The 23743-nt window shown below is 40.0% G+C and overlaps 1 protein-coding gene across 6 annotated transcripts in view; it reads left to right on the top strand.

Annotated features, from left to right (window-relative positions):
* ASAP2 (ArfGAP with SH3 domain, ankyrin repeat and PH domain 2) overlaps positions 1 to 23743 on the top strand; it is a 2005955-nt gene that overhangs the window by 1149760 nt on the left and 832452 nt on the right. For 4 of the 6 annotated variants that reach the window (XM_044079125.1, XM_044079099.1, XM_044079091.1 and 1 more), the window contains exon 10: positions 16653 to 16661. The exons of the other annotated variants lie outside the window; for them this stretch is intronic. In XM_044079125.1, the coding sequence (XP_043935060.1) occupies positions 16653 to 16661 (9 nt within the window). The remainder of the gene's footprint in view (positions 1 to 16652; positions 16662 to 23743) is intronic. 6 annotated transcript variants of the gene reach the window in all.

Raw genomic sequence — 23743 nt, 5'->3', positions numbered from 1 at the left:
GGCAAGGTGGTTCACACAGCCTACCTGGACCTTGCTAAAACCTTCAATACTATCCCCCATTCAGGAATCATAGATAAACTCACCAACCTTAACATAAACCCTTACGTCACAAGATAGGTGGCCAACTGGCTCATGGACAGAACCCACATGGTGAGTCACAGACTCCAGATCCGACTCCAAACTAGTGACAAGTGGAGTGCCCCAGGGTTCAGTCTTGGGACCTTTCCTGTTTGGTATATACTTCTCTGAAGTGCAAGTGAACACTGAGGGTCTATGGCTAACCAAGTTCACAGATGACTGCAAACTGGGTGTCCTAATTGATTCCCCTACTGATGTAGACATCCTGCAAAAGAGCTTCACCAAGACAGGTACCTGGTTCCAAAACCATGGCCTCAAACTAAATGCCAAAAAGTGCATTATCATCCCCTTTGGTAAAAACACGGCACCCGTGAATTACCAAATAGGGGGAAATCCACTTAACACAGAAAGTGTGATGAGACATTGGGACCCAAGTGGATAGTAACTTCTCCTTTGACAATCACATAGCCACAGTGGTCAGAAAATCTTTCTATGTGGCCCACTTAATCACAAAAGGGTTTGCATCTAGAAATAAGGAAGTCATCATCCCCTTCTTCTCTTCACTTATCAGACCCCTTATCGAGTACAATGCCCCATTTGGGATGTACCTCACAAGACACCTGCAACAACTGAAGAGGCCCCAAAAGTACCTCATGAAGAGGATTGCTGGCCTCAAACAGTTGTTGTCCAATTCTGACCAGCTCAAGAAACTCCAACTCTACTCGGTCGCATACCACTTACTCTGAGGAGATCTCTGTCTGACATACAAAGCTATGTCAAACCCAGAATTAATGGACATGCTCCACTTAAAGAAATCCCAGTCTCCCCGAGCTACATGCTCTAGGGACCTAAACCTCACTACATCAATAAATAGGACATGCTGGAAGGATGGATTCCTGACCCAGAGCCTTCCCATGCTCTGGAACAAAATTCCCATCTACATCAAGCAGAGCTCATCATTAGCACTCTTCAAGAAAAACCTTGATAAGTGGATGGATAATAGGAAATTCACCCCTAGAATCACATCTATGGCTCTGCTCGATAGAGGGGCAGGAATTTAGATTACATGGGTGGCGAAAGCCAAGACACTTTTGGCTAGGCTTACTTATGCCCTTGGGCCGATAGCCTAGTACCTATCTGTGAACCTAGTTGGGTTTGGCTTTATTGGCCTAAATTTGTCCACAACAGACTTAAAAAAGGGAAAAAAAGTCATGGGCATTCAGAACTGCCATATAGCTGAAACATCTGATCTCCTTAAGGATCATTTGCATATATTCTATGTAACCTCTAATGGAAGAGGTTTCAAGGAATCACACATTGGAAAGTCTAGCTTGGCTTCAAAAAGTGTATAATTTGTCATCATGTATAATAAGGAGGTTATTTACAACTCCAAAGGTTTATTTGACACTTGCTTTAGAATATGACCAGTCATTTTAATAAGTGAGCCTAAAATTTGCATATCTGCTGCATTAGAACTGTAACCCAAAAATCCGTAAACAAATGTACATAAAACAAACCCGAGGAAAAAACACAATAGACTGGCGAGTACAGTGTCATCAGCAGTTATGATACAGATATACCTACTTGGTAATGTTCTAAGGGACAGAGAAGAATTGCTTGGAATTCAACATAAATCAAATATCTGAATGATGCAAACCAAAGACTAGACTTATTAATAAGCTTAAATTATGCCATTTGTGTGAAAGTTAAGAGATGTGGAGGGAAGGGAGGCATTAACGTAGGTCTCCAAACCTGCTGCACTGTGGGCTAATGTGCCAGAAATGTAATTCTAAAATACAGTAAAATCACTGGATCTACATATATGAGTTGGGAGTAGTTCCAGTCTGAGGATGCACTTTGAAAAAATGCTTGTTATTTAAGAGAGAAGCAATTCATAGGTCAGTGTAGTGTACATACCCCCACCCCCTAACTTAACAATTGTCTGTACCTGCAGGTGTTTTGTCTGTAAGAATTAGTCAGTAATCATTATGTAACAGGTTACATATGCATGTAGCAAAAAGTAGGGTGTCTCTTTCTTTTATAGGAATGCAATTAACTTCAGGGAGTGAAATTCTGCTATGGTATTCTTGACAGGGAAGTAAAATGGAAATTGTATTTAGAGGGATTTGAATTTTAAAGATATTGGCAGGTGACTCGAAAGCAAGGGAAGGGGTATAATATTTTGGGCAAGAACAATATTTTTACTTGTGTTTCATGTGGAGTCAAGAGCCATGAATGGCATTTAAGAAGAATGACTGAGCAAATGATTGTGTTACGTAAAGGTGAGGTTATGAGTAACGTAGACTGAAAAGGGGATAGAGAATATAACATTTGTATGTGGTTGTTAAGTTCTTCTGGCAACACCATTCTTAGAGATGAGTACTTATTTTACAGGTCAGCATGAATAGTATCATTGGTGTTGGTATTTACTAAAAAGACATGGTTGTCAGCATATGGGTCAAAGTCAAGGCAATGAAATGAGGGAGGAACCCACTAAAGGCAAGAGGAGAGGACTAAGTACTGATCTTTGGATGTTCATCGTGCATACAGCTGCAGTCATAACAGATGGGTTATCCTGCCATCAGGTGGGTCCTCGGTCGGCCGAATTCCAAAGTCTAGGTCCGGCGTCGGTTGTCGTCGCTTCCTCCCTGACGTCCATGCGGCAGGGGTATAAAAGAGGCAGCCGACGCCATTTTCTTCAGTCTTTCTTGCCGCACAATGCCCGAAGCAGAAGCAGTTCGCAAGTGCCGGTCAGCCAGCTCCTGAGATTTACGAAAGTATTTCAGCTGAAGTCTTCTTGAAAGCTAAGTACCCTGTTGGGGAAACTTTTCTTGCCTCAGACCGATGTCAGACAAAGTTAATAATTGCATTTCATGTGGGAAGCAGATACCGCATAAGGATTTCCACTCTTACTGTATACCTTGCTTAGGCCCAGACCACGACGTCTCGGCCTGCCGTTTTTGTGCTAGAGTCAACAAACGCACTATTAAGCATTGGGCGGAGTTCGCCCTTCACTTTTTTGGCAAAAAATGTAATTATATTATGTCGTCGGATACTCCGACTCCAGTTTTGAGCAAAAAACGCAAAGATAAGGACCGACATACGAGGTCCGCACCACCTACTGATACCACGCTAAGGCCGACTACCGGTTCTCCGGTACTCAGCGAGGCACCTATGCAGCCCCTGAGTACCGATGACAATGCATTACCGGTGTCTTCAGTACCCGAGGTCGCTGGCTCCTCGGCCCCCATTCCTACTACAGATACCGACGCCACTCCTGGCGGGGAAACTCAGAATTTAGACAGGCCTGCCATTTCTCAAGGGGTCTTCAGGCCTTCCTCCTTCTCTATTAAAGCCTTCACTAAACCTAAAACGGCCATGAAAACCAAAAAACAGGTTCCTCAGACACCCCAAGGCACCATGCCTAAAAAACAGATGCTTAAAATGGCTGAGGATTTGATTTCTCTTATCAGGGGTTCTCAACCCCCCTCTGACAAAAGACCCAGATTAGAGGAAGACTATCCTTCCTCAGATCAAGCTTCTATTACCTCAGAACTATCTGAGGACCAGGATTGTGCCTATTCTCCATTCGAAGACTCTGATGCAGAGGAGTCTATTCCCTCGGTCTCCCCCCCTGAGGACTTCTCTTTTGGGGAAACCCTGCATACATTGAGGGAGCACTTTCACTGGGAAGGCCAAGATTACTCAGATTCCAAGAAAAGGCTCAGGGAATTTCTTCTGCTCCCCCAGCATAGGTCTCTGGCTATCCCTCCTGTTTTAGATATATTGGATGATGTGTACACAGAAGCCAGCCTTAATCCTGATTCTTTGCCTCCAGCTCCTGTTAAACCAGACAAGTATTACCGGGTTCCTGATTCTCACCAGTTCCTATATAAAAGTCATACTGCTGACCCAGAAACTATTTCACAGGGTCCCAAGGGAATTAAGGCCTCTACTGCTAAAAACCCATTACCTTCAGAGAGAGATTCCAGAGCTTTAGAAAGGTGGGGGAAAAAGGTGTATACCTCGGCCACTTTAACCATGAGGGCATTAAACTGTCAGTTCCATATGTTAAAGTATCAACAGTTTTTGATATCTCAGTTGAAAAGCAAGATGACACAACCAGAACAACCAGATTTAAAAGAGTTGCAGGATTTGTTGCATGGTGCAGAGCAAGTGGGTAAACATACCTTGCAGTGTGGTTTTGATGCTTTAGAGGCCTCATGTAGAGCTGCTGTTACGGGGTCTGTTATACGTAGGCATGCTTGGCTCAAAGAGCAAACCTTACCAGATCATGTCAAAGCTAAATTATTAGATGCACCTCTTCAAAAAGATGTATTGTTTGGTGTTAAAGCAGAGGAGGTGCTAAAGAAAATGGAGGAAAAAGCGAAATCAATGCAAACAGTGAAAGATTTCCTGCAGGTACAGCCTCCACATTTCAGCAGAAACTGGCCTTTAAAAAATTGGTCCTTTCCAGCCACGGACAGACCTCAAAGGGGCAGATACAGGCATCCAAGGGGTAGAGGGCAACTTCAAGGATCTTTCAGAGCCAGACAGTGGCAAGCACCAACCCCAAGAGGTGGAGAAGATAGATCACAGTCTTTTAGAAAACAGACACAATGACTTCCCCCTACACCTGCCAAGCAAAGCTTTAATGGCAGCACCTTTGGGCGGAAAACTGACATTATTCTCAAAAAATTGGCATATTGTTACAAAAGACAAATGGATTCTGGACATTATAGACAGAGGCTACAGGTTCCACTTTCACACCCTTCCAAAAATGAGAGGCATGCCAAACCTGCCACAAAATCAAAGGGCAGAGGCACAAAACAAATTTCAGCTCTCATGGACATGAAAGCAATTCAAGAGGTACCTGCAAAAGAACAAGGTCAAGGGTTTTATTCCAGACTATTCCTGGTACCAAGGAAAGACAAAGATTGGAGATCTATCTTAGACCTATCCATCCTAAACACATATCTACAGGTGCCAAAATTCAGGATGCTCACATTACAGCAGCTTCTTCCCATGCTGGGCAAGGAGTCTTGGCTGGTAACATTGGACCTTAAGGAGGCATACCTGCATGTCCCTATCAGACAAGATTGCAGAAGATACCTCAGATTTCTTGCAGGTTCAACCCATTACCAATTCTCTGCATTGCCCTTTGGCTTATCTACTGCACCCAGAGTGTTTACGAAATGCCTGGCATCAGTAATCACCTTCTGCAGACTACAAGGGATACAAATCTACCCATATCTGGACGACTTCCTGATCCAAGCGGACAGCAAGGACATACTACTGCAGCACCAGGCGTTTGTAATAAAACTGTTGAACTTCCTGGGATACACAGTCAACAAAAAGAAATCAAAACTAATACCCTCTCAACAAATAATTTTCCTGGGTGCCAGTTTGGATACAACCACCCAGATGGCCTACCTCACGCCAGACAAGCAAGGGCAACTGTCTCAATACTTCAGAAAAATAGCAACTTACACCAGGCTAACTGCAAGGAAAGTCCTGGAGGCTCTGGGATTCATGGCATCTTGCATCCTACTAATCCCATGTGCAAAGCTGCATATGAGGAAACTTCAATGGTATCTAAAAAACTTATGGTCTCAACACAGCCACAGCTTGAAAGCAATTATACCACTCATCCCATGCCTTCAAAAGGAATTTATGTGGTGGGCTCAAGCTTGCCAAAGAAACACAGATATTCCTTTCTGTGTACCTCAAGCAACTCAAATCATCACAACAGATGCCTCAGACTACGCCTGGGGAGCACACATGACAGATCAGTGCATTCAGGGAAAATGGGCATGAAAAGAGAAGCTCCTTCACATCAACCAAAAGGAAATGCTAGCCGTGCAAAAGGCTATTATGACCTTCAAAGACCTACTGCATCCAGGCCAGCTATTGATAAGGACAGACAACACCACAGTGATGTGGTACATACACAAACAGGGGGGAACTCATTCATACCCCCTGTGTGGGCAAGCCATGACCCTATGGAACACAGCACTGGAATTGAAAATTCAACTACAGGCACAATTCCTGCCAGGGAAGGAAAACACACTGGCAGACAACCTAAGCAGAAATATGACAGATCCACACGAATGGAAGTTGCATCCTCAAATTTTCACAAAGATAACTCAGGCATGTGGACAGCCAGACATAGATCTCTTTGCTACCCACAGAAATTGCCAGTTGAAAAAATTTTGTTCAAGGACCTATCATCCACAGGCCTGGAAAGTGGACGCACTTTCCTTCAATTGGGCAACATTGACTGTCTATGCCTTCCCGCCTCTTCCTCTGCTGCCCAAAGTTCTATTAAAAGCCAGAGCAGAGAGGCCAAAAATGATTCTCATTGCTCCAGACTGGCCAAGACAACACTGTTATCCGCTCCTGAAGAGCCTAACACATTCCCCACCATGGATCCTACCTCTAGTCCCTCTTCTGTTGTCCCAGCACAACTACAAAACCCTTCACAGCCATCTCAAAACTCTAAATCTAGCTGCATGGAGAATTCCTTGATTTCCCAACAGTTTCTACTCTCCAAGGAGGTGCAGGATGTCATCTTGGAGGCCAGAAGACCTTCTACTAGAAAGGCCTACTCCGCCAAACGGAAACGATTTTGTGCCTGGAATCAAAAGAAGGGACAGAATCCTTGGGTAATAAATATGCCTCAAATTTTACAGTACCTAGCTGAGATGTTAAACAATGGACTTTCCTTCTCCTCCATCAAGATCCACGCTTCAGCCATTTCTGCACAATACAACACAGATCCTCCTTTATTCTCTCATCCTCTCTTAAGACAGTTCCTCAGAGGGGCAAAGAATATAAAACCCCCAAGGAAACTACCAGTCCCTGCTTGGGACCTCAACTTCGTATTGGAAAAGCTGACCCTTCCTCCCTTCGAGCCAGCTTCTTCATCAGAGTTACAGTACTTGTCATGGAAAACAGCCTTTCTTCTGGCTATCACCTCAGCTCGCAGGGTTTCGGAGCTACAGGCCCTCATGGCTGTGCAACCATTCATCATTTTCCATCAGGACAGAGTTTCCTTACGAACCAACCCTACATTTATGCCAAAGGTAGTATCCAGTGTAGCTTTGAATCAGACTATCCACTTACCTACCTTTTATCCTAATCCACAAAACAAAGGGGAAAGACTACTACATTCCTTGGACATTCACAGACAACTTCATTATTATTTGGACAGGACAAAGCCATTCAGGAAATCTGAACAACTCTTTGTGTCCTATGCTACAGGTGATCAAGGAAAGGCTATTTCCAAACAGACATTTTCAAAATGGATAGCCCACTGCATATGCTTTTGTTACTCATTTCATGGAAAAACTGTGCCTGCATGCATCAGATCCCACTCCACCAGAGCCACAGCTACCTCTGCAGCCTTCCTCAGGGGGGTCCCTACCAAGGATATTTTGGAAGCAGCCACCTGGAGTTCAGTGCACACTTTCTCCAAACACTATCACCTCCCACTATACTCTAAATCTAGAGCGGGCTTTGCCACAGCAGTCCTGCAGGGCATCCTAGCCCCTCCTAGTTCCACTTAGTGCCTACCACGCTTACTTAGCTTTGGGATTCTACCCATCTGTTATGACTGCAGCTGTATGCACGATGAACATAGTACAGTTTTGTACCTACCATAAATGTAGATGTTCGAGTGCTCATACAGCTGCAGTCCAGGTTTCCCTCCCTCCAACCCCTCTTAGGGCAGGCCTTATGGCAAACCCTTTTCATATAACCTTTTGGGGTATTCTTTTATGGTGTATTTGCTTGCAACTACTGTTTTTTGATTTATCAACATTGCATTTTTGCATAACATTATGTTTGCCTTCCTTCTGGGGGCACCTGACATCTGGGGCAAGAAAAACTGAAGAAAATTGCGTCGGCTGCCTGTTTTATACCCCTGCCGCACTGACATCAGGGAGGAAGCGACGACAACCGACGCCGGAACTAGACTTTGGAATTCGGCCTACCGAGGACCCGCCTGACGGCAGGATAACCCATCTGTTATGACTGCAGCTGTATGAGCACTCGAACATCTACATTTATGGTAGGTACAAAACTGTACTTTTACTCCATAGGAAAGGGGTCCCCATTTGTAGAGGCGTACATTAAATTTGACTTGATGGTCCTATCAGATCTGTAAGCTAAGAAAGCGGACCGCAAAAATCAAGTGTTTGCAGTCACTCAATCAACAGAGCATGTGCAGACATATCAGAAACCTGATTAAGTTCAACAGAGTGGGCAATTGTAAATGTAACTGACAGGATAGTACTGTTATGTTGCCAGCCCAGAACCCATGTGGGAGTTTTTGGAGAGCAGTGCACATTTTTCATTAAACTAAATTTATTTTAATGGCAAGTTCTTCACATTAAACACTTTAGAATTTCTAGCTGAATTATTTTCATTTGTACTGACTGTGGCAGAGGAAAAGTATTGGTGTGTATTGTAAGTGCTGAGGTAGATATAACATTGAAGTGGAATTCTCTTCTTCTAGGGAAAGAGTAGAAGTTTTAGAGAATACTTCTGTCAGACATGTAACTAAGGAGACTACAAATGACAAAGTAAGCTTCTGCAGTGGAGACCTACAGGAGGGCAGTACAGGATTCTAAAGGAAGGGAAAACCACTAATTGTTAAAGGTTCTGTATTAGAACATTGAAGTGTCACAACTTTGAATGTCCTAATATCGACCCCTATTCAGCAAATGCTGAAAATAGAGAAGCTGCAGAACACCAAATTTCTTCCTAGGGAAGGAATTTGGTTGGCCCTTCCTGTGGCTTCACTATTTTCAGCACTGTGGTGGAAATTTATGGGTTGGGATCAGGTATGTGTGCGATTGTGTGGACGTGAGGGTTAGGGCACGGGGTAGGTGAGTTAGGGTTAGGGCGCGGGTCAGGTAAGTGTGCGATTGTGTGGGCGTGCGGGTTATGGTGGGGTAGGTGAGTTAGGGTTAGGGTTAGGGCGCGGGTGAAGTGAGTGTGCGATAGTGACGGACCTTAGGGTTAGGGTTTGGGTTAAGGTAAGTGGATAGCTAGTGGTGTATGTACAGTTTAGTGTAGGGTTAGATGTAGGATTTTAGGTGTATGTGTGTGGATTGCTGCTTGCTTGGTGTGTATGTGCATCGGAACAGCACATTTTTTTCCCTGGGAAAAAATTCGCTGTTCTGCATGTTCGATATTATCAGCATTCGCTGAATAGGGGTCGTTATTAGAACATTTGAATTTTTAAAAAGTCGATGTTCTAATATATACCCATTGTTAAAGAGCTCCATTTTACAGGGATGAGTTGGTACTGGCATTAGAATATGGGAATGAGGGTGAGGTGCTTATCTGGTGCTAAGGCAGTAAGGAACAGGAAGCAAATCATCATAATAAGGGTCAGATGCCTACCTGGTGTCAAGGCAGGAAGAAGCAGGAAGCAAATCATCAGAACAAGGTTCAGGTGCTTACCTGGTACGAAGGCAGGATAGAACAGGAAGCAAATCATCAGAATGAGGGTCAGGTGCTTACCTGGTACCAAAGCAGTAAGGAACAGGAAGCAAATTGTCAGAACGAGGGTCAAGTGCTTACCTGATGCCAAGTCAGGAAGGAAAAGGAAATGAATCATCAAACTTGCTAGAGCAGCAGCTTAGGAAATTAAGTGAGACATTAATGTCCACTTAGGTACGGATGACATTATTTGGAATCCTATAAAGATGCAGAATGAACTGTTTATATTGAGCCTGAAGATAAACAAGTGTCACATGAAAATAATGTTATTTTATTTTATTATTAAGGCATGTGGACTTAGTCATAGGGGTCTATTTTCAGCAATAGCCTTGTTACAGTAAATGACAGTGCATTACAAATGTTACCAGTTTGTAGAAAAGGTAAGGCATGGAGTCAATGAATGATTGAAGAAATGATGCAAGAGTGAAGGACATGGCATTACTGGTGCAGTGCTTTGAATTATCGCCTCATAGCAAGAGGTTTTCTGGTTTGATTCTCAGCTGGGGTGCCATCTGTGTGGAGTCTGCATGTCCCCCCTGTGTTCGCATGGGTTTCCTCCGGATATTCCAGTTTCCTCCCACATTCTGAAGACATGCGACTGGAGCATTTCTCCTCAAGCCTTCACTGAAATGGGCTGTGTCCCAATCAGACTTTTCCTGCAAAGCAAATGTTTAATTAATAAATAAATGTTTTTTAGTTTGTTAACCAGGTAAGACCTAATAAGCATTAGTACCATTTGTCAAGGTACAGTTAGGGGCACTGGAATGGTTAACTGGCATACCCGTAGCTCACATTATTGTAAGTTAAGACTGAACAAATTAATCCCAAAACAACAGGATGAAAGTTGTTATCAGCTTACTGCCTTAGCTGTCTGTTCTATACTGCCTAGCAGTGCTTCACTGTTGACTGAAAATCCTGTAATTTGCTGTAGGCCTGGAATCCCAGAAAGGCCTACACCTAACTGGGGCGTGTATCCATTTGCTGTGTTTGATTTACTAAAGGGGCGATTCATTCAAAGGATGTCAAGAAACCCCAGTCATGACAACACAACTAGTCTGTCACTGGAGTACACATCAAGGTAGTTAACCTGGTGGAAAATTATACAACAGTAAATCCTTTACAGACAGTGCAAGAAAAAGGTCTGCAAAAAACAAAGAAGCAAGAAATACAAGGACCTAAACCCATGAGGCTGTCAGTAAATTGCAGGCAGATGAATTCAGGTGGCCATTGTCTGATCAAAAAGCTCTTTGAATGCATGCCATTGATGGGAGAAGGATGTCTGGACATTGCTGCATTCATGTAAATGTGTTACAAAGAAATAATAATAAAAAAGTCACCATTCTAGTATATATAGTTTGTGTGTAGAACTTAAGATGAAAATTAATTAGTAAGTTAAAATCAAGAAAGTAAGAAATAATGTAAAAAGAGCAGCAAAGTATGTCACCTTGGAGAAAGGAAAGTCATTTACATAACCCCCAGCACATGCACAGACACATGTACACAGAAAGTGACAGAAAATTACTAGTGTGAATCCTCAGTAAGGTAATATTGGGAGGGAATGGAAACTCTGAACATGTTTTTTGACTAGAGCAGCTTCACTTTAACAGCACCCAAGAACATTTCCTGATGCCCTATACTGGGCATGCCTGAAGTAGCTTCTGTTAAAACCCATTCAATGGTACAAATCATCAGCCTGTTACTGACATGAGGCTAAAGAGAGAATTTCAGAATGGAGAAAGTGGTAAACATTTGAGATAAGGATCAACAGTACCCAATGGATAATGGACTGCTCTAAAGTCTGATTATAAAAAGTCGTGCTGGATTAGCCAAAAGGCTTTATATTTAAAAGTAAGCAAAATCCTTTTGTCAGTTAGCCACATACATTTTGGTAAGGGTAAACATTTTCTTTAGGGAACCCATCCCTGTTTTTTAAGATTTAACATTAACAGCTCTCTTTGTCTCATCAACACTGGGATCATTGATTGTGCTGTAGTGTTAATCATGGCAGTAGTCTTATGTCAAGTCAGACATATACTTCTTGAAAAGCACACCACCCACAGTGCATTCATCTCACTGTAGCTTAATGGTGGTAGTCAGTGACTTGATTTAGCATGTCAAATGTGAGAAGATCACATCACTGAAAAGAAGTGCAGAAACCCATTTTTCCTTTTTATCGGCTGAAAAGATTTTGCTGCATTCAGTTTTCTTTCTGCCTCAGAGATCTAGGCGATTGAGATTAAACATTGTCATCAGTCAGGAAGGTCACACTTATTTACTGGACCTCTGGTAAAAATTTTAGTTAGTAGGTCTTGTGATTGGTTATTTCATTTCTCCTGATGGAGTGCAGCATTTATTTTTTTCAGTCAAATGCCACTTATGGAGACATCCGCATACCTGTGGCAATGCACTGTGTTGTCATTTATCTAAGCATACATTTTTTTTTGACACTCACATTTGTGGTCTCATTTTTTACTGCCATTAGTTTCTTTCTCATGTGTGAGCTCCAATGTACATGTTCACATGGCCATTAGATTACCAGTCAGAACCTGCTCGTAAGGAAAGGTACAATATTTAAAAGTGCTACAAGTGCCACTGTCAAAGCAGGGCAAAGTTGTTGCCCACTTTTGAAGATGGCAGAATTCTTTACTGTCCTTCCTGGTGCCATACAGGGATGAACATTCAGAAGCTGAGTCCAAACATGAACCTTCTCAGGTAAAGTTCAGTGTTCAGTCAGACTCCACACAAAGACCCTTTAGGTTTTCAGCTTGTGGTTAGCTAGCAATGACTTGACCTCAGTCATGCTGGAAGTCCTTGTGGTTAGTGAAGTAATCCCTTGGCTTCCTCCGTTCTGGAGTGCATCATGATTTTCTTGCCCTGCTTTATCTCTAGATATCTGTCTAGATTCGATATGTGACCAACCTGATCTGATCCTGGAGATGAGTCTCTGGAGTCGTACAGTTATGAACCGAGAGTACTCAGATCCAGAAACTCCCCTTTTGGTCTCCTAGGCATGCATATACCAGCAGACCCCAGACAGAGGAGGTCCTTTTGGCATCCTGTACTAGGGTTCACATCTTGATTGCCTGGACATCAGATATTTAACTGGTGAGATCTGGAGTGATTGGTGGAAAGTTTGTTTTTAAGGAGTTTGCCTTGAAGTCTGCATTGAGCATGGAAATGGGCTTTTTTCCTCTCAGTATTTTCGTGGCTGACAAAAGTTCCAGCACTGGCTTTTAGTCTTCTGACACTGACATTGGTCTTTTGTATGTGTAGCTCCATGTGGGCTCACAGCCAGAAGAATTGGGTCTTACAAGGATTCAGAAGATCTTGGGGTCACTTTCTGGAAGGTGGAAGGTAGTTACTTCAACCCCTACCCCCTTCTGCATTGCCAGTGGTTAACCTTTTCTTGGCTGGCACCCTCCAGCTTATGAGAAACACCTTAGAATTGGCATTGGGCCTTACTTCCTTCTTTCAGAAGTACCTGGCAGAGTTTCTGTGGAAGAGACATAAGGAATCTTAGATTATCACACTAATGGAGCATGCCATTAAGGATGAAATCAGAAATACTGAGAAACACTCTGAATCTTCAGTGTCAGTCCACAAATAGACTGACTCCATTTGCCAGTTAATTAGGCAGATCAACTCATCACGGATTCAAATGCTAACTCCTATGTGATCTCTTGAGTCCAGCATAGGTCCCTGAGACCACAGCATGTCTACAATCTGATGTTTGACAAGTAGTCTGGAGCTCTGGGTGGCCGTGACAAGAGAGTTCACACTTCTGACATGCTGAACTTCAACACTCACTTATTTATCACTTCTTCCACCAGTTGACGGCTCACCTGGTGAGGCAGATGCTGGATAAATTTGATGACCTTCCTGTAAATGGGCTCAAGGAGAACCTTCACAAGTCCTTTTTTGTGCCTTCCACAGTGAGATACCATGTAACCTGCTGCAGTTTTGACCCAGACCACAGTCTCTTGTTTTGTGCCTTTACAGAATGGAATGTTTCAGGTTGTCTTTCCCTGCTTTATCTCTAGATGTCTGTCTGGAGTCTTTATGTGACCAGTCTAATCTGATACTGGAGATGAGTCTCTGGAATCATGTAGTTATGGTCTGGCAATACTCAAAACCAAGAAATCCCTCCTGGTCCCCCAGGACTGTATATGTCAGAACACGCCAGACAGGGGAAGGAGAAACTCCAGATTAAAGTCCTGGATTCCAATTTTCTGGTTGAAATGTTCATTAACTGGCTGGTTCAGAACCTGGTTGATGACCTGAGAAGGAAGAAGGCCCTCACCTTTGCAGAGAGGTTCTATGATACCTTTTCTTCTGCTCACAGTCCTTCCTGCTATAGGTCTACTCATCCCTAAAGCACTAGGAAGGTGCCTAGCTGTTATGCAGTCTTGCCCCTATGGTTCTTTATAAGGCAGCCAAGAAAATGACTCCACCAGTCACCCTACTGCAGTCTAGATGCTGGTCTGGGACTGTCCATAAAAATTGATCTGTGATGAGATCTTGTCATTGAAGCCTTTTTCCCTCCTTGGGTCCCTGAGTGAAGATTAGTGTGTGTGTGTGTGTGTGTGTGTGTGTGTGTGTGTGTGTGTGTGTGTGTGTGTGTGTGTGTGTGTGTGTGTGTGTGTGTGTGTGTTTAAAGTGATCTTTTATCAGATTTTTTTGTGGTGTTTAGCCTAACATGTAACAGGAAAGCAGAGAAGGTAGAATTATGGCAGTATTTATTGCAAAAATGGGCGGCCTCTTGAGAAGAGACTGATCACCAAGAAATCTTCCTAATGATGCTGTGCAGATGAGTTTGTTTAGGTGTGTTTTGTATGACAAAATGGTGCCTTCACATTTAATCTTAATTCTCATCACTGTAGAAGAAATCACTTTGTTTTTATCAGTGGTCAGTGTTTTTAATATTGTTAAGTTCTGTAATGAAGCCTGACCCATGAACACTGCATCATCATCAGGTAGCCTTCCTCCCTCTTAGGAGATGTCCCAAACGGTATCCTTCAAACTCATTATCTGTGGCAGGATCAGAAAAGGAACACCATCATACCAAGTGCCACAATACATTTTTGTCCTTTCCTATCTGGAGGTATGGATCCACTTAAAGGGTGGGCACCAGCCGCTAGCTCCCTCATCCAGCTGTTTCCTTTGCTTGCTTTACCTTTACAAGTTGATACTATTGATGCTTTCCCCCATTATCTCTGGTCTTATATCCTCTTTGCCACACATTCCCATTGTAACAAACCTAAAGAAATCAGAGATACAAAAACTCAAATCCTGTTACAATAAAATTGCCAGATATGCTTCAAATTATCCACCTAGATCCCATCATTGTATTGCTCTCAAACAACTTAAATGGTTAGAGTTCCCCCAAGTCTTACATTACACTCGGTTAATTATGGCCCACAAAATTCTGTCAAGCCCTGAAAAAATACCCACCCTAAAATCCCTACTACAACCTTATGCCACTAACAGATTACTACACTCCACCAATAAACACCATTTTCAAATCCATGTCTCCAAAAATCAGGCAGGTGATTCCCTCTTCTCAAATCACATAGGAAAAATCTGGAGTACACTACCAACAGATATTATTACTTCCACATCCCCAGCTCAATTTAAAACTACTCTAAAAACTCATCTCCTATCCAGGTTGCTGTGTCCCTGTTCTACCCCTGATTAATTCTGTCATCAACATCTCCAGGCCTGCCACTATTTATTTATTTTATTTGTATTTGTACATTTGTTAACCGGGTTAGTCTGTATGGGTTCTTAGAAGCCCTTTTTCAGCACAGACCGAGGAGAAAAAAAAAGTGTAAGTAAAGAAATAGTAAGAACAAAGATAAATAGATCACATTTTAAGTATACATACTTCTGAAGTAATTACATAACATGCAATAAAAGAATATATAGAATGGATAGAAATACAATACAATAAATATATGGAAATGTTCATGTAGTATGGCAAGAAACTAAGCAGAAATATGGTAAGACTAAAGTCAATACATTGCTGAACCAAGGTACTAGTCATGAAGTAAGTAAATATACAGATAAGGTTGTGTGAACTTTGGAAGTTAGTAGATAAAGAACAGTAATAAGGGATTATGGGAATTGAGTGTAACATGAGCTAACTAGTATGGAATCTATCTCATCTTAACCAAAAGTTCTGATACTGTCTGCTTTCAGTTACTATTTCTGTCATCTACATTATCTTTACTTTCCTCATTGTCTTATTCCTAAGACCAATCAAGCACAGACTTCACCAAGATGTTTATTTCAAATTATATTATATGTAACCATGGTTGGTCCTTTCTCCTATCATATACTACAATAAGCCATCAAAGTATTATTTGTTTGAATATTTTGCTTGAGAACACCTAAAGTAGTATATTGTTCTACATTTGCTTAACATTTTCCTACGTTCCAATGTCTTTTATTGTTACCCGAGTATTGTACTACTGTTCATTTTCTGTATTGACTATTTTTATATGTGGAGCTTTTCTCCCCGGGCCTCTGCTGAAAAAGAACATGTGTCCAGTCAGACTATCCCAGTAAACAAATGTAAAATAAAATAAATAAAATATATTTTTCTTGTACCTCTTCTAGAAACTGCTAATAGAGGGGTCAGTTCCCCTTTTTACCCCCCCCCCCATCACATAATGCATTTAATTTCTAGTTCTGAAACTGAGCTAGTAGCATTGTAGGATATCACATGCATTGTTTAAACTTGCTCCCAGTGGCAGCTTTTCATGACATGTAACCACTGTACAGTTGAGGAACCATGTTGCTAATCCAGTTTATCATGAAGTCATAATTGCTACATGATGTATGTTAAATGTTGCTCACATCTATGCGTTTGCTTGAAAAGTAATTTTGATCTGCAGTGGCTGTCTTGATATCATGCACTTTGGTATTATGCTAGTAGTACTAACAGCCAATTTGTTTTATTAATGCAATTGTACTGCTTTTTGTAGGAGTTTCTTGTATAATACAGAAAGTTCTAAAGATATGTTTTATTTTTTCCTTTAATGCATTTCCTTTTGTGACACAAGTCTAGGAGAGTAAGTAACATCTGTGTTGCATGCTTTGTTAATGTATTAGTATTATGACTATCATTGCAATTTTATTATTTTTTTACTGTAGTATGAATCTTTAAGAACCAAAAATGTACTGTTTCAAAGTTTGCCTTTTTTCAGCCTCTTTACATATAAATAATTTGTTTCCAATTTTGTTTTTTTCTTTTTGTCTTAACCTTATGTTTATTTCCAAGAAGAATCTAATCTATCGCTCTTTAATTATCAGCTTTTGTTAGACCTTGTCAATAGGTGATGCCATGTTAACTTAGAGTGTTGTATGTTCATAGTAATTAATCACAGTTTATGAATGGATGATTGCAACAACAGATGTAAATGGAAATATGCAAAGTAAAACACATTGGATCCTGTTTTGAAGCATCTGACCTTCCTATTTGGAAACTAGAATCCCATTAAAACATGAAACAGTGTATAAAACTTTGCAAGTAGTATATATTCAGCTGTCTGGAAAATACTATAGATTGTTTAAAGGCAAGTCTTGTTTAAGTTATAATATTTTCACCAAAGTTTGTTGCACCTGATAAGAGTTTCTGAATAAAAATATAGGTCAATAGGTAAGTACTAGGCTAGCTGCCCTTGCAAGACATTTTAAACCTGGCCATTAGAATTAGCCTATCCCATTTTGTGTTAGATGGACCTTGCTCATTTCAGGGTTGATAATTACATATCACGTCTAGTGAGAATAACTAGGGTCATGCCATAGATAATTTGAGGGGACCAATGCATGGGATAAAGCATTAGGTGCTGCCTCTTTCCATTAGTAGGACAGGCAGCAGCCCTGGGGTAAAGTTTCTGTTTCACATCCACGGAGACAAGTTGAACTTGAATATGGACAGAGATGTGCTTTCTTTTACGTGGCTGGGGAGTCTGTTTAGAGAATAGTATCCCCTGCAAGAGATAGCTGTCACTCCAAACCATTCTGTTGTTGTTGCAGTTGAGGTTTAGATCCGTGGACCAAACATTTTTCTGGCACCATGTGACTTTCTTATGTGTAATAAATCCATTATTATTAGGTCAGAGATGCTTTTATGCCAACCACAGATCACCTATTAGCAGCCTGTAGGATACTGACTATAGTGACATTACTTTGAGTCAGTCTATGTAGGACGTATTGTTTAGGCCTTGTATCTTTTTAGTAACATATAGTTCAGATGTTGCATGTATTTGGACAGATGCATGCCAAGGGGGGCATTATACTCAATGGCTGGCCTAATGAGAGCTGAGTAAAGGGGGACAATGACATGCCTGGATCTAGACACAATTCCTTGTTTATAAGCTGTACAATATAGAAAGACTTTCTAACAACAATGGTCATATGTTATTTGAAAGGTAGGTCACTGTCCACATAAATTCCCAAAACCTAAACTACTGGGTCAGCTCTTGGGGACATATTGTCAGTGTGGTGATTCTCGAGGTAGCTGACTTCTGAAAGGATACAGTAAACTATTTTTGGCATTTAGTTTCAGTCCATGATTTTGGCAGCAGTTATTTATATGGGACAAACCTTCCTGCGAGATTTCTAGGTCATTTGGGGATTCGATGACTGCTCTTACCTTGCCATTATCTGTAAACGTAGCCAGCCAGAGCCCTTTGGTATTGGCTTTTACTTCAGAGTAGTAGGTGCCAAGCAGGACCCTGGGGGGGCTCCACTGCTGAATGATCTCTTTGTGGAGATCACATTCAGACAACATGATTATTTTGAGGGTCTACTTTAGAATTGCAGATATATGTTTAGAACATTCCCATACTTACAAAGCTTACTTTGGTGATTTGGCTGTGCTGTCTAGTGACCAGAGTTTTCTTAGCATTTCACAAATTGTAAACAAAATAAATTAAATCACTTAAAGGGTATTTTAGGGCTGCTAATTCTTTTGCTACTGCCAGAAGAATGTTGGATGTCATCAACAGATGTGATAGATGCTCATAAAAATTATTTGAAAAAACATAAAGCGCTGTTATTTGGTGTAATTCTCAGTATGCATGCTGTGTTTTGGCTTGTTGCTTGTTCCAGAATTGTTTGAGTGCCTCTTTGAGGTAAGAGTAGCACAAGAATGTGTTAGTGATTTGGTACTGATAAAATAGTTTTTTCATAGCCTGATTCCAGGTCTCTTAGTCTTGGATCTTTAGTGGACTCTGCTGTTATTTCAAGCAATTCCTTCATTTGGGATGTTAGTTTGCATTCCTTTCCAGATTATCACACACTCGTATGAGCTGTCCTGAGTTCTCAGTGCTGTAGGTCTCTTTCTCCTATTAAGATGAGTTTTGTAGTAGAATGTAGCATCACAATTTTTAACATCCATTTTCATGTTAGGATACAATATTGCAGTAACAGTTGCAAATAACTACAGATTCCTTGTGACCTGTTGAAAACTTCCCTAGAGGCACCTCCAGAGATTTTTGAAATGGTTTTAGCATGTTTTGAGTGTGGACTTGTATATTATAACCAGAGACGCATGTCGAGAGATCTAGAGCTCACCTGAAAGTATTTATAGCCTATGATTAATGAAACATTCTAGGAATTGTATAGCATAGAACGTTGGAGCTGAAGGTACTTATTTTCCCCTGTAGTATCTGGAGGACCTGGTACATCCAGAGCTAGTAATGGGGTTAACATTTGGCCATTAGTGACTACACTGAGAAAACAGGCAACTTTAAGTCCTGTTTGTTATATAAGGAGGCGGTTTCTGTCTTGGCTGGATGCTGGTATGTCACATAAAAATTGCTGAGGTTTAAACTGCTGGAAATAAATGGAAGAAAACTTTCTCACAGATGCCATAATTAACATAAAGCCATCTTCATATCAAAATTTCATCAAACCAGCACAGGAACTCTCTTATTTATGAAGTCTAAGGTAGAGCTCTTCTTTGAAATGGAAAATTAATTTTAAATTGTGAAGGGCTCTTCAGCATTATGACTCCTCTCCTTGACACCTGTTATTGTCTGATCTTTTTTTCCAACAGATCCCTTCTTTTTCATTTAAACATCTTTATTAAATAATCATATTTTAAACAGTGACATAAGTACATACACATTAATAAAAATAAAATGTTTTCATTATTAATTTCATGCTTTGTACATACGTGTTCTTTTTAAAAATTATCATTCACTCCAACTTTACATAGATTGCTTCAGTTTCTGCCTTCTCTTAATCCCCCCTTTTCCTCCTCCTGAACATTATTTTGCAAGTATTGTTCCATAGATGCCATTTACTTCTTTATAATTTGCTCCTTCCCTTTTTTAAAGATCTTACATCCAGTTCTTCTGTCTCCTTTATAATACTGAGTAGTTCAGTTACAGTTGATTTAGATTTTAATTTCCATTTTCTAGTAATTGCTTTTTGGCATCCAGTAGCATTAAGCATAGTAAAGTCTCACTGCTAATTTATTACATTCCTAAACTATGTGTTTTCAGTTACTTCTCTTTTTCCAGTCACACCCAAACATTTGTTTTCTACGTGAGGAAAAGTTTTCGGAAGTTTGTTTGGGGTAAAAAATACCGGTGCAAACACTTCCATGCAAAACTCATAAACCTTATCGACTTTCCTGCATGTGTGGGAGCCGTACAAACCTCCTTCCATTGTTCCATTGTGAATTACCTTTCTAGTCTGTCCTCCCAATCTTTTCTAACCTCCTCTGATTGGTTCTTATAGCATCAATCAATGTTTTCTATACTGTACAAATTATCTCTTTTTTAACAGCAATTTCTATGTTAGAATCAGCTAAAAACTCTACCAGATGTGGTCTTCATTTAGTACTCCCGTATCTCTTTATCAATCCCTGGTAAGAAAGGCAGTCTCTTAACATGCAGTCCAAACTTTTGCTTGGCCTCATCCCACCCATTACTTTCCCTTTTTAGATATTTGTTTTTGATACCTCTGTTTCTTTGCTAATTTTCTTCAGTAAATTCCATCCCTCTCTTGCCTATTTCCTACATCCCTAATTACAGTCATCCGTATTTGTAAAAATCCCCTTTCTCCATTCCTGTGTTGGTTTAGTTCTTTTGAATACTTTTTTTGCTTATTTACGAATATAATATCCTGTATGGTTATTGTTCACTTTAGGGACCTGCATCCAAAATCCTACTCACTCCTTATTTCTCAAACTCCCCTCATTTCATCATCATCCTTTTCCAGTTTGATTTATAACTTTCTCCTTGTGTTGTATGAGCCTTAACTGTATCAAGTAATCATATACCACCTTGTTCTATAGGGAGAAACAAATAGTCTAATTGGTAGCTTTTTAAATATAAAATGGTTTGCTCTTCTAATAACAGAAACAAGTCAACATTTTGAGTGGTTGCTAAATGAAAGAAACCTGCGTCTTTGAGCTTGCAATCAATGCTATAGTCATCTGATTCATCAGGTATTTTTTTATGGATGAGACACCCTTATCAACTGAGGCAGATTATGAAACTGTGTTTTTACCACAGACAAAAAGTGCCATTTCTGATGAGATTATCAATCCCCTTAGAGAAATTTAGAAGGGGTGTCAGGAAATGAAGTAAATAAATGCAACGACTTAGTGCATACTATGTCTTCTTTTTTGCCCAATAAAGATGAAATTAATCTGCTAAATAAAGGCCTTAATTTAAACCTACAACTTTCACTTCAGAATATCAGTGTATGAATGATGTTAACAGTTTTTCTAGGAAGCCGCATTTAAGAGAATTTTTCAAAAAAATCAGAATTTCATCTGCCATTGAATATTCCTATAATGTCTTTTGAGAAGGCTGTACTTGGGGATTTGTATGAAAGGTTAGCATTTAAATCTGAGAAATAATAAAAAATATTTTGGTAACAAAGCCAGATAAAGGTGGAAGTGTAGTGTTATTGTATATTAACAAGTATCATTGGGAAACATTAAAACAATTAGAGGATGGTATATACTGTCAAAGAATGGCGTGAATCCCACCTTTAAAATCAAAATGATAGGTTTTCAGTAATGCATGTGATAAAGGCATTGTTGACCAAGAAATACATAAATAAATAAATAATGAAAGAGTTGCAGTTAAGGACCCATATTGTCAACAATTTATAGCCACTCCAGACATCCATAAAATATGGACACTGTCAGGTAGACTAATAGTGTCAGGCATTGGGTCTTTAACAGGACCTTAGTGACTTTTTAATTAAAGCCATTGTTGCCCTTGTAAGATCTAGATTAAGTGACACTTAACGTTTTTTGCAGTTGATTCAAAAGGACATTTCTGTCTTGAGGAGCTGGGTGGTTTCAAATATTGTTTGCATTGTGCTGAGCTCTAGAAACCAGGATTTACTAATACCTTTTTACTGGTCCATGCAGAACATATTTTTAAAAATGTTTTTTATTACAAAAATCAGTGTTTTCTTTGGGTGAATGAAACAGCTATGTTATCTTTTGTCCCTATTCGTGTTGATCTTTTAATGGGGTATGTGGAAAAAGTTAAGACATAGCTTGTATTTATACGTGATGAATATATGTGATGGTTCCTCAGTTACTTTTGGTTGGTCTGGAAATCAGATATAGTTAAATTAAGGGATATGTAGAATATGTTAATGAAAGTAAATGGGGAATAGAGTTCACTGTTGAATTTGAACTACAGGAGATCTCATCTTTAGATCTGACCTTAGTGAAGAACAGTGATGCATGGTTCAGACTAAGCTATTCAGGAAGCCATTTAGTAAAAAAAATCCTATTATGGGCAACCAGTTGTCATCCAGAATACATGGTTTGTACTATACCAAAATTTGTTCAGAAGAAATGGATTGTATCAGTTGTTCCTTAGGACTGAGTCAGAGATTTGTACCTAGAGGTTACAGTTGGTCAGATGAACTGAAAGATAAGAGAAGAAACTGATACAGTAGTGAAGACTGAACCATTGAAATATAAAACTGAGTACAATACTAATTCCCACAGATTTTCATTTATTACCACTTTTGGTTCCAATAACTGCAGTGGTGGTGCTGCGGTAGCGTTGTCGCCTCACAGTAAGACGTCCTGTTCGATTCTCAGCTAGAGCATCTTCTGTGTGGAGACATGCGTGAATGGGCATACCTTTGTTGAAGGTTGTGTGTCAGGGCCGGCAACTCGGCACGTAAAAATCTACTGCCAATCATTAGCGGGCCAGAGTTCCGCTGTGGCATCCCCTAACCGAGAAAAGCCAAAAGACACAACAACAACCACTTTTGGTTCTAATACTAAAATAATTAAGAATTAAGGAGATTATAAATGAAAATTAGCTTATTATAAGGACTGATAAACATTTTTCTTAAATACTTCAAGAGGAATGCAAATTTATGAAAAAATAAATAAATAAAAAGGCCAAGGCTATTGAAAACACATCTCAATGAAAAAAGGAGTTGTATGCCGCGTGGATGATGTTCCGTTTTTAAGTGTTTAAATATCACTTCGATGGAACAAAGAGAAAAAGAGGACACCACTGAGACATGCAAAATGAAATTTAATAATACAAAAAGTAAGTGTTTTCGACCTTTCAGAGGCCTTCCTCAGAATTAATAGTTCTAATATAAAAAATACTTTTATACCCATATTCAAAATAAAACCACCAATCAAAAAAAATCAATCAATTAAAAACAAATGAGCTCTTAAAAAACATAGCAAAAAAATAATGAAACAATTCCTGTGTGAAAACCATATTCAAAAGATGTTATTATTATTACTAAAAAGTGTGTTTGCAATGAATTTGTCTCCAAAATCTATCATAGTTCTCTGATGTCATGTAAAAGGTAATGAGAAATGTATTTAGTATTGTATTCACGTTTAGCCTTTTATGTTAGCAAGGCAGCACATATGCTTAAATTAAGCACAGCATTTCTGAACATTTGAATGATTTTTGTTGCAAAAGGGAAAGTAATGGGCTGTTTTAACATACTTTGAAACATGAAGCAGCTTGTTTTATGTTTTTGGGTACTGACCAAGTTATAAATATACATTAAAGTGACTCTGTTTATATTTTATTTGGCTGCATTAATTAACTTATTCCACTAGGTGTCAGCAAAACCTCATGTTTATTTGGATGTGCTTGAATGAAATCATATTTTTTATTTTGGT

This window comes from Protopterus annectens, chromosome 1.part1 (genome assembly GCF_019279795.1).
Source record: "Protopterus annectens isolate FY-2018-M chromosome 1.part1, PAN1.0, whole genome shotgun sequence".
NCBI classification, from domain to species: domain Eukaryota; kingdom Metazoa; phylum Chordata; order Ceratodontiformes; family Protopteridae; genus Protopterus; species Protopterus annectens.
The sequence above is the reverse complement of the archived record's forward strand: the minus strand, read 5'-3'. Positions and strand labels throughout refer to the sequence as shown.